The sequence below is a fragment of the Nicotiana attenuata genome, chromosome 2 (genome assembly GCF_001879085.1).
Source record: "Nicotiana attenuata strain UT chromosome 2, NIATTr2, whole genome shotgun sequence".
In the NCBI taxonomy this organism is placed as follows: Eukaryota; Viridiplantae; Streptophyta; class Magnoliopsida; order Solanales; family Solanaceae; genus Nicotiana; species Nicotiana attenuata.
Window position 1 is genome coordinate 53,980,456 of NC_031990.1, and position 11,316 is coordinate 53,991,771.

An 11,316-nucleotide genomic window follows, 5' to 3' on the forward strand; every position below is an offset into this window, starting at 1 on the left:
TTGATAATTGCACACGTCATGGTGTAAATCTGAACTTTATCAATATTGATAATTTATTCAGTTGGTATAATTGGTTTAGCCATATCAATTTAAGTATGAAGTGCAAAAATAATAGAGAATTCACATGGGTAAATATTAAAGAACTAGAAAGTTCTTTACGAAATCTCTTATATTGCTTGTTCTCATTAATTAATTGACCAACTAAAATTGGGATTGAAATCCCATGAATGCTGGAAATATCAAAGGTGAATATGGGCCCCATTCACCTGCCATGTATACCCTAAGATGCATCTATGAGATGATTACATGTGCGATTATTATTAACCCGCAAGATGGTGTTTGCGAGGTAACTTGCTCAATAATTAATTTCGAGCATAATTTCCAGATTTTCTATTCAAGACAGTTCATCTTGATAAGCTGGTTTACATCACAATTGATTTAGCAAAAGAATTTATTGAGTGCCTCCACTTAATAGCTAAACTATTGCTTATGAGAACAAAGTTATCTATATCAGTTTGATATATGTAATATACCAAAGTATATTACATTCTCCCCCCACAAATGATTCAGGGTCAAGAATCAAATAATTCCATCTTATTATTATTGATATGCGGTATATGTTTTGATTAACACCATAACGCACAAAGTGGGTTTTTCAATGTTTAGAAAGTAAGTTAGTTTTTCTAACATGAGGGTGAGACATGATAAACAGTTGAGAAAAAGTTACGTGGAATGAATTATCATGTGTACATCTAAATGCAATAAAATAATATGAACTTGAAGTTCATAAAAGATAATTCATTTGCAATATATTGCAAAGCATGCCAGACGCATTTGCTTACCCCAAAAAAAGTAACTATATTCTCAATGCAAATGCTCCTATTAGAATAAGTCCTAGAAGGACAAGGTTTATGGTACGCTTAAAGCGTATAGACAAATCGGTTTCAAATAAAATTCTTGATAAAGAAGATGAGAAAATGATCAAAATGATCATAATAAAGGAGGCAAGTGATCTAGAAAATCACATGACATAACACTTCATAAAATCTCATGAGAGATTCAAGTACATGAATATATGAATGAAGAGATCTCTATGTTATGTCTATATAAAAAATAAGGAGGTTGGAACCGATATAAAATGTCCGTCGACAACATCTATGATAGCGCTAAATATATATGAGCATCTTAAGTCTAGAGAAACAATTCAAGTAGAATTGGTTTCATATGAAAGACATGTTGTTTTGGACCTGCAGTTCAAACACTTGAAAGTATAAAGTCAATGATATGTGCAATTCGTTTTCGATATCTTATATGTCTAACATAACATGAAAGCTTGATATGCATCTAAAGTCTATTTATTTGGCTTATATGACTTAACAATTCCTAAAAGATTTAAATTGCTTAAAGCATATAGAATTCATGGACATGAAGTACTAATCCTAAGTGCAATTTGTGCACATATGTATCTTGCTATAACTATAAGCATGATAATGTGATAATGAGGATTTTCAAGGGGCAACATATTCATTGGAGTTAATATGGCTATTTTATTCATCAAATCTCTGCCGACGTCAACCTTCAAGAAGCTAGCACAAGATTGGAATGTGAAGGCTCAAGGATGTAAATTGATGCTCTCATCAGGGGGAGTTAATACGCATTGTACTCTTTTTCCTTTACAAGGTTTTATCCCGCTGGATTTTCCTTGCAAGGTTTTTAACGAGGCAACCAAAAGGCGTATTTTAGATATGTTTACTCTTTTTCCTTCTCTAGAATTTTTTTTCCACTTGGTTTTATTTTAGTTAAGGTTTTAATGAGGCATAGTATCTGTTGAATAGACATTCAAGGGGGAGTGTTATAAATAGGATTCTATTTAAGGTGAATGTCTATATTTTAGAGAGATTGTAGAGATTTTACTTGGTGGCTAAGTCACTTTTTCCCTATAAATAGAGGGGTCCTATGAATTCTCTCCCTCTACTTTTCTCTGCAATACTCTTATTCTTCTTTTATTGTTTTATAATAGTTTAACACTTTTTGGTCAAACAACTATTCCTATTTTTTTCACTTCATTCAAATATCAACGCTTATGTACTGTAGTTATGTTTTCAATGAGTAATTAGATTATCTGTGCACGTCTAAGCTGCGGCCAAATTTTCAACTGGTGTACGTTCAATTATGTGTTAATCAATCATCAACTTATTCATATATGGTTAATTATTGACAAAAAATTCGCAGAAACAACGACCACGAGGAGACAGAATAAAGCAAAATCAAAGCACATACTTGGAGGAGGCGCATCCCTCATCTTTTAGGGAGACAAGGTTGGTCCATTTGGGTTGCTCACTCTCACGGACCTACTATCTGGGAAGTATTACCGTAGTAGTAATTAGGGGTACATAAGTCGGGTTGGTTCGGATTTTCAAATAATTAAACCAAACTAATTGTATCGGGTTATTAAATCTAAAGACCAAACAAACCAATAAAAGTCGAGTTTTTTAATTTCATATTTTTTCGGGTTTTCGGGTTTTTTTCGGGGATTTTTTTTTCATAAAGTCTTCTTAACACAAAATATAGAATTTGTGCTCCAAATATTTCTTTAATCCTAGTAAGATAGAACTATATAAGTTGTTTTTCAATAAAATAATATAAATATGAGATGAGTCATGGCATTGTACTAAAATATTCAACAACAAAGATACTAAAATCGCATAAAATAAGTATTATTAATAAGCCATAATGAAAAAAAAACATAATTTAAAATTATTAATTAAGTTGCTAAAATAAATACGACTAATAAGTACTACAGTATTATTTATATGACTAAACACTAAAAGAAAAATAAGTTATGCATTTCATCTAAACCACGAAAAAACTAAAAAATAGATATCCAACACTATTTTTATTGATAGTACAATTGAGTTGAATGTCTTTTATTAATATTAGTATTGGTTTGATATTGGTTTAGGATTTATTTGAGTTGCTAACATTTATGAAGTATAAAACTTATTGGAGCATCCAAATAAAGTCCGAGCTTGAAATAATACGTGAAAGATAAAATTATGAAAAAACTTAAGAAATATTTATAAACTACACTACAATAAATATTTTATGTATTAAATATATTTAACACTTCTATACATATAATGTCGGATTGGTTTGGTTTCAAGTTGACTTTTTCTAGTTAAAACCAAACCAAACCAAACCAAATATGGTCGGATTTTTTTCCAACACCAAACCATAGTCAGTTTTTTTTCTCGGTTTGACTCGAATTATCGGGTTGGTGCGGTTTGTCGGTCTCATTTGTACACCCCTAGTATAATTATTGGACTACTTTAAACAATTAAAACCAATACATATTATATTTACAGAACAAAGTAGTCGCCCATCATTGTCATATCGATTTCCAGCTTTAACAAAAGTAGACCTATTTGATCCTGGGGACTATGACCAACAATTATGCCATCTCCCCTAACCTATATTGGAAATTCACCCTTTACCATTTGAATTTGATCTTAAAGTAACGTACTCTGATAATTTGATTCAAATAAAGAGTCTTTTCCGCTTAATAAAAGTAAGGTCAACTACCTTCTTATAGGGCATTTGTCTCGAGAAATAATGATATAATATAGTAATGATGACTCAGTGAGAATAATAATGCACCCAGTAAAGAAATGGCTGCTGCAGTTGGGTATTTCGGCATATTTATACGTGTATATAAGTATACTTTACATGTACGGGAATAGTCATAAATCCAATTTGGACATAGTATAGAAATCTAGCCAAATAGGTCAAATGTATTTGGTACACAATGTCATGGCCGCCCTTAAAATTTTATTAACAAGACTCCGTTTCTAAGCATCCCTCATTTGACCTTAGCAACATTCCTCTACAAAAAATAATGAGATTCCAAACAAATGCATCGTTCTAGAACCCAAGTGGATAATGGAAATATATTAGGCTGACTTCTCGATACCAGAAAGGAGGCAAAAAATAAAAAATATATTCCATCAAATCAGAAATTATGAAACCCAGTAAACTCAATATTAATTTACTTTTAGGGGAAGTCAAACACGAGAAATTTCAACCTCGTGTTCCGTGTAATAAAAATTTTACATCTCATTTTACATTGTCAAAGAGGAAAAGTTACAGCTGAATAACAACACAGAGGAGTAAAGAATTACATGGAATTAAACAAAATGAGGAAAAAAGAACGAAAGGAACACGTGGCAAGGATTAGTGCCAGATCTGGAACAACAAAATGGCTTGATTTGCTGGCAAAAAATGGTTGAATTCAACCAAACTGGCAGCTGACTCTTCCAGCCCAATCACAGCTCATTTTCCTATAACAGATAACAAAGCATGTGAGGTGTACCCTTTAGAACCCTACATTTCATTATTGTAATTAACGCAAACCAGCATGTACAGTGCACCATTTCAATTTATTAACGCAAACCAGCATGTATAGGGCACCATTTCAATTTGTTAACTGAGAAAATGAACAGATAAGAATAGCAGAGGAGAATAAATAACTTAAAGAAATATATCAGTAATCAGTGCCTATACACGAGCTAAGAATCATCTCCTCTTGGAAGCTGCTTGGTCAGTTCCAAGAACGTTGAAATCTAATTAAGAAACCATACTAACAAACTTGGTAAGAAGGAGAAATAGCATACCATATGTATAGTGTGTTCAAACATTTGTATCCAAACTGCAGCACATCAGGCATTAACATAGTCCCCACCATTGCGCTGACGTTTGTTGGATCTTGAAAAGCAGCATATCTGAGCCCAGGATTTCTTCTTCTTCACCGGCTGCGCCTTCACATCCCTATTGGCTACCAGATCAGCCATATACTGAACAACAGCCTGCAGAGCATAGCAACAAAGCATAATTAAGTAATCCAATCATCTAAGAACAACAAGAATAGCTAGGAAAAAAGAACTAGGATAAAAAAATCAGAAAGCACCAACATAGTAAAATGGAAACAAACCTGTGCTCCCTTCTCAGCGATGTTTCCTGGTGGCACTTCCAAAGGATTTCCTTCGGTTTTAAGGACCCGCAAACTTGAGAGCATCCTAAATGAGTCTGGAAGAATTCTAATCTGGTTGTTACTCATGTCCAATTCTTCTAGCAACTCAAGGTTGCCAATGGACCTTGGTAGTGACTGCAGGTCTGCAAAATTGTTGCTAATGTTCAGCTTGACCAGCTTAGTAGCAAAACACAAGCTCTCAGGCATGGCTTCAATTTCATTGAAACTAACATTGAGCTCTTTCAAACTTGTAAGGGATGACATAGTCGTAGGCAATTGCCTGATGTTATTGTACCGTGCAGACAGAATCTCCAAAGACTCAATTCGTCCCACTGCTTCAGGAAGAGCTTTCAGCCGGTTATAGTCTGCACGAAGCTCCTTGAGTGAAGTACATTGACCAATAGTGTGAGGAAGTTCCTCAAGGTCATTAGTTTCCACAATCAATTTCTTTAGACTTACTAAGGAGCCAACTGTCTCAGGGAGTACTGATAGCATGTTGGAGCTCAGATCAAGTTCTTGAAGGTGAGCTAACCTCGCAAAACTCGCGGGCAACAACTTCAAGTTATTTGCACTGAGATCAAGATAGACCAAGTTAAGCAGATCTCCAATGGAATCAGGCAGTTCAACGATTTTGTTCGAATGCAAATCTAGCTTTTGCAATGACGAAAGCCCCCCTATAGTGGTAGGCAGGACAGTTATGCGATTCTCAGACAAATCCAAAGTAATCAAACTTGACAGCTTCCCCATAGAATCTGGAAGCCATTCCACCTGGTCCGACAACTTATTCTTAAGGATAAGCTCTTGACTTCCTTTTTTAGATGACACTTCAATCATACTAGCAAGCTTAATCAAACTTAATTTCTCACCATCTTGACCTACAAACAAAATAACCAGCATCTTCTAGATCAAAATAAGAACACTGACTCAAACACAATAAAACAATAACTTATATAGTCAAATTCTAGAAAGCAAACATAAGAAACCAAAATTGCTAAAAGTGCATAACCAAATATGGTGCAGCAAATAGATGTAACATACCACTAGTTGTTGCTGGCTTTAAAGTGGAATCAACAATCTTGGGCCTTGACAAAGCATCCCCAGATCGAAGCCCAACACCAATTCCATCCACAAGATACGTGGCCTTTGCCTTATTCAAGTAACTATCATCTCTACTAAACATTTCAGCCACTTTAACAGGCTCTTTCGTGTTATAAAAGCTGGACGAAGGAGTAATTGCAGTCGCAGTTGCTGTAACTGCCGGAGAATTTAAGCTGCTGCTGCCGGAGAAGGAAGCTGAGTTATCATTAGCCTGAGATTTAGAAGGCAAACATTTGGAAGCTCTCTGAATCAAATCGTCGAACAGAGAGTGAACATTATCGAGATCTAAAAGTTTCATAGCCTCCCATTTCTGCTCTTTGCTCTGGAAATGAACAAAATTCCTCTGCATCTCTTGCAAAATTCTGAACAGCTCTTCTGGAACATCTTTCCTTTTATTTTGCCTCGTAATTGCATCTAATTTTAGCTGATCTTCTTTCTCCAGGTTCCCAATTAACGCTTTTGCAGCTTCAACTTCTTCAATCGATGGCCTTGCCGGTAGACATCGATGTATTCGCATGATTTCTTCCACAATCTCGTCATTCGACTTTCCTGATGATCCCATTTTCACTAATTTTCTGAAATTTTTGAAGAAAAAAGAAAACGGCCACAAAAATCAGACTCCACTCGCCTTTTTTTCTTTGTTTTGTATTTTTCAAAGCAAAAACCAAAGACGAATTTCGCTTTTATGAAATCAATAGAAAAACCTTAATTCAATTTTCTTTCTACAAGTTTCTAGAAAGCGCCAATCAACGATGACTATAATTTCAAACCTTTGGCCATATGCAGACATGCAAAAGGAAAGCTTATTTTTCGCCGTTTTTTCCTATCTTGAAAACAACTGTTGTGAAAACACGGAAAAAACACTCAAAAAAAGGAAAATAAACCGAAAAAGGAAAAAAAGGAAAAAATAAAAAACTTCCACTAACAAAACATCAAGCTCCACTTAAGGAAAGAAAATTTACTCACATTATTCAGTGGCTTTTCTCTCAACAATGTTTCTGAAATTTACACAGTGAAGAGGAAAGAAGAAAAAAGAGGATGAGTTATCTTCTAAGAGAGAAATGGAAGTCTTGTTTGGTTCTGTGGAAAATCCAACGACATCCATTGAGGTATGATAATTTATTTATACAGCTCAACAAAATACCAAATACCACTATCACTTTTGTGATAAATGCATTATTATTAGGATGAAAAGAATACCAAATTATTAGGGAGTTTTAAAAAAGAAAAAATGGGAAGTTATGATAAGACAATTATTATTTGATTTAAAACTACGGTGGACTCAATTATGACTGATCGGTTATCTAACGGAGATCTACTTAAAGCTAACGGTTCGGCCAGATTTCCGGAAATGACCTCGGATAAACTATCAAATGACGAAATTATCCCCAGCTCTTCTAGGATTCTTTCGGACGGTTGTCAAACTTTCTTTTCGGAGAAATATTTGTAGCATTTCAATGCAAGTGATGATATTGACATAGATGCAGAGACGGAGTCAAGATTTAAAATTTATGGGTTCGGAATTTTTATTCTTTTAAGTTATTATGTTCTATATTAATAATTTATATATATTCAATGAATTTTTTAAGATAAATACATTAGTTAGACTAAAGCTACTGATTTCGGTCAAATCCGTACTCGATAGGCTAGCTCTGTCCCTGCATAGACGAATTTGGCCTTCTAATATGGGTTCAATTAAACCTGTAATTTTTAACGTGAGCATGAATTTATATATAAAATTTACTAAACTATAACAAATTGTAGATGTAGACTCATAATTTTAAAAATATATATTCAATAATAAAATTTAAATTTTGAATCCCGTGATGGATATGGATATTGATGTATGTGACATTGTGACTGGACTGACACCCCTTCCATTTGATATCATCTTCGCGCTGCCGGCATTTTATTTCAGGTTTCTTTATGTTTTATAAACATCTTTATAATTGTTTATTACAATTATCTCTTTTTGTGTGTGTGTGTTGTTCACACGGTAAGATGATAACTCTTACCTAATAACGCTGTAGGAAGGTGATTGAAGTCAGTAATATCACGTTTTAAATTAAAATCTTCTGATATCAACTTGCTACGTCTTGCATGCCATGACGATTGCAATTTGCTAGTAGAAATTATGACATGCTGAACGTATGTACTTTTTATAATTCAGTTAACAAACTTGTTTGGATGGTTGTTATGTATTATTTCAGGTGCGGCTCAACACTATTGGAGGCTAGCAGAAGAGGCCTTTAACTTTTTTCCAAAAAAAAAAATCTTATATACATAATTTATTTCAAATCTAATTTCTAGCTTTTTGAGATATAAAATTATGAATAATTATTTTATTATAAATTTTTTTTAATAATTTTTTTTTTCAATCGGTAATATAGCTAATCCATTCAATCTTTCTTGCGCCATGCTTGATTTAAAGTAAGATTTTATCAATTTTAGTTTAGAAAAACTTCTTTCAAGTTTCTAGTTTGTGATCGAGGACGACCAGAGGCGATTGTTACAGGAACTGTTATTATTATTCTATAAGCAATATATGCATATAAAAAGAATCAAGTCTTTTTATCTGATAGAGTATATCGACTAGAGTACTATCATCTCTTCTTTTTTGGGATTGGATCAATGATTCAACTTTTTTTTTCCTTAAGTTTTGAATAACCAGATTCATACTCTCTATTTGATATATTTAAAATTTGATAAACACTAAAAGGATAATATATGCATACGCATTGAAATATCAAGAAAAATAAATGTTAGATGAAAACTAATACTAAAAAGTTGGAATAGAAGAACCTGATTCATTAACTTGATATGAAAATAAATATTTGTTGCTTTCACAATATACTTCTCGTAGACTTTAACTTGATAGACGAAAAATGCAGAACAATAGGATCTCTTGAAGGCACAAAGGAAAAATATAATAGTAGTAACGTTTGGTGTGAACGGAGAAACATTAAAAAAAATATAGGATATTGTGAAAACCAAGTAGAAAGTGGAAAGATATGCATAATATTTAATGAGAAAAAGACATAATCACTTGATTTCTTTCATAAATTTTGTATTTACATGTTAGGGGCCCAATTTTAAGGAACGTAGATATTTTTTCCTTTTCAGTTTTTGCCAAGATATGTAATAAGAGTAGAAATACTTAATTTAAAAAAAAATTAGGGTAAAGAGTGGGGGCCCCTAAAGTTGGGGGCCTAAAGCTTGGGCTTGAGTGGCTTTACCCAAAAGCCGGCCATGTATTATTTTATAATATATCATATAGCATTATATTGTACTATATCGTTTTAATGTATGTAATGTTTGGATAAAATTCTATTATTTGTCGTAGTTTCATGATGTCCTGCATCAACAATATAAAGAACAAACATGTAATATTATAAAGAAAAAGTAAGGTACGAGGTAATATTATTATATAAAAATGTAGGGTAGTGAATAAAATGAGATTATTTAATAATAAAAAAGGGCAAGATGAGAGAAAAAAATAAGAAAATCGGTCGCTCTATAAAGTGGCACTTTTCGTCGTTACATAACGACAAATTTAAACGATACGGTACAGTAAAATTTAAGTAACAATTAACACAAATATTATATTTAAAATAACAATACAATGTACTTATGTCACGACCCGGATTTCCCACCCTCGGGAGTCGTGATGGCGCCTACTAATGAAAGCTAGGCAAGCCAACCAATTGAAATATTTACCTTGTGTCCATTTTTTTTATTCCATTAACAATTAATAGCCAATATTAAATAACACAGCGGAATTTAGTAAGCGGAAGACTGAACATAATATATCAATAAGGATGCCAATACCAATCCATACATAAACTACCCAAGACTGGTATCACAATTTCACAGACGGTCTAGGAGTACTACAAATAAAGGTCTGAAAAAGGGTAATGCAACACTGTCTCTGGAAATACATGAAGAAATAGGATAAAAGATAGAAGGAGACCCCAAGGCCTGCGGACGCCTGCAGGACTACCTCGGGTCGCCTGAAGAGCAAGAAGATGCAATCTTACTGCGAATCCGTAAGCTATAGCACCGGGATCTGCACAAAAGAGTGCAGAGGATAGTATCAGCACAACCGACCCCATGTGCTGGTAAGTGCCTAGCCTAACCTCGGCGAGGTAGTGACGAGGCTAAGACCAGACTACCAAATAAATCTGTGCAGTTAAATCATATACAACGAAAAAAAATAAAAGCAGAAATGTACAGTCAAGGATGGGAGGGGGAAACATGCTGCGGGGAAACATCAAATGATAACAGGAGAACAACAGGAAAATATAAGGAACACCATACTCAATTTTCAACAAGAATCAGAAATCAAACAAATGCACGGCACCACCCTTCGTGCTTTAACTCTCGTCCTCACCATAAGAATCAATATAATCTGCACGGTATCACCCTTCGTGCTTTTACTCTCGTCTTCACCATAAATATCAATATAATTGGCACGTAATTGTATATCGTGCGGCACGACATCATCCTTCGTGCTTTAACACTCTTCCTAACAAAATCATACACGACATCACCCTTCGTGCTTTAACACTTTCTCACCAAAACAATGCACGACATCGCCCTTCGTGCTTTAACACTCTCTCACCAAAACAATGCACAGCATCACCCTTCGTGCTTTAACACTCTTCCTCACCCAAGCAATAATCACAAAGCAGTAAGGGCAAGGAGATCAACAAATTCACAATTAAATCCCGGCAAGGGAACAATAGTACAACAATCATATCCCGGCAAGGGAAAACAAGGTCAAAATAATAACGTCCCGGCAAGGGAGATAACATTAACAACAATATCCCGGCAAGGGAGACAATATCATAATCCTCTTTTCTTTCTCACATTTACTTCACAACTCGATTCACAATTTGAGCCAATGCTCTATAAGGTTCAATTACCAATTACTCTCCCACAAATCACTTTACCACTTGAGCCAACGCTCTTCAATGTTCAAATGCCAATATTCTTTCCACAAGCCTTACTCAACAATAGCAATCATCACATTAAAGATGAACAATACAAACGGAGTCACATTAATCATAACATAAGACTCACGGGCATGCTTGACACCAACGTATAGATACTCGTCACCATGCCTGTACGCCGTACTCAATAGATAACACGTAGAAAATAGGACGCAACTTCTAATCCCTCAAGCTAAGGTT

The 11,316-nt window shown here is 34.2% G+C and overlaps 1 protein-coding gene across 2 annotated transcripts; it reads right to left on the minus strand.

The window, feature by feature from the left end:
- On the minus strand, nt 4,017-7,383 carry LOC109210246 (plant intracellular Ras-group-related LRR protein 4-like). Of its 2 annotated transcripts, XM_019373631.1 has the most exons (6): nt 7,091-7,383; nt 6,895-6,962; nt 6,065-6,699; nt 4,988-5,901; nt 4,671-4,862; nt 4,017-4,337 (listed from the first exon to the last, which is right to left on the minus strand). In XM_019373631.1, the coding sequence occupies exons 2-5, from the start codon at nt 6,912-6,914 to the stop codon at nt 4,716-4,718; spliced, it is 1,716 nt and encodes a 571-aa protein (XP_019229176.1). In that variant the 5' UTR covers nt 6,915-6,962; nt 7,091-7,383; the 3' UTR covers nt 4,017-4,337; nt 4,671-4,715. The 2 variants fall into 2 exon arrangements, with proteins under 2 accessions (XP_019229176.1, XP_019229184.1); XM_019373639.1 differs by lacking the exon at nt 6,895-6,962 and having other exon boundaries at nt 7,091-7,382.

Bases quoted from the DNA above. Each gene is read 5' to 3' on its own strand.
- LOC109210246 (XM_019373631.1), bottom strand. From the start codon at position 6,914: ATGTCTGCATATGGCCAAAG. The intron at 5,902-6,064 runs GTATGTTACATC...TTTTGTTTGTAG, and splicing joins AAAGCCAGCAACAACTAGTG to GTCAAGATGGTGAGAAATTA. The intron at 4,863-4,987 runs GTTTGTTTCCAT...TATGCTCTGCAG, and splicing joins TCGCTGAGAAGGGAGCACAG to GCTGTTGTTCAGTATATGGC.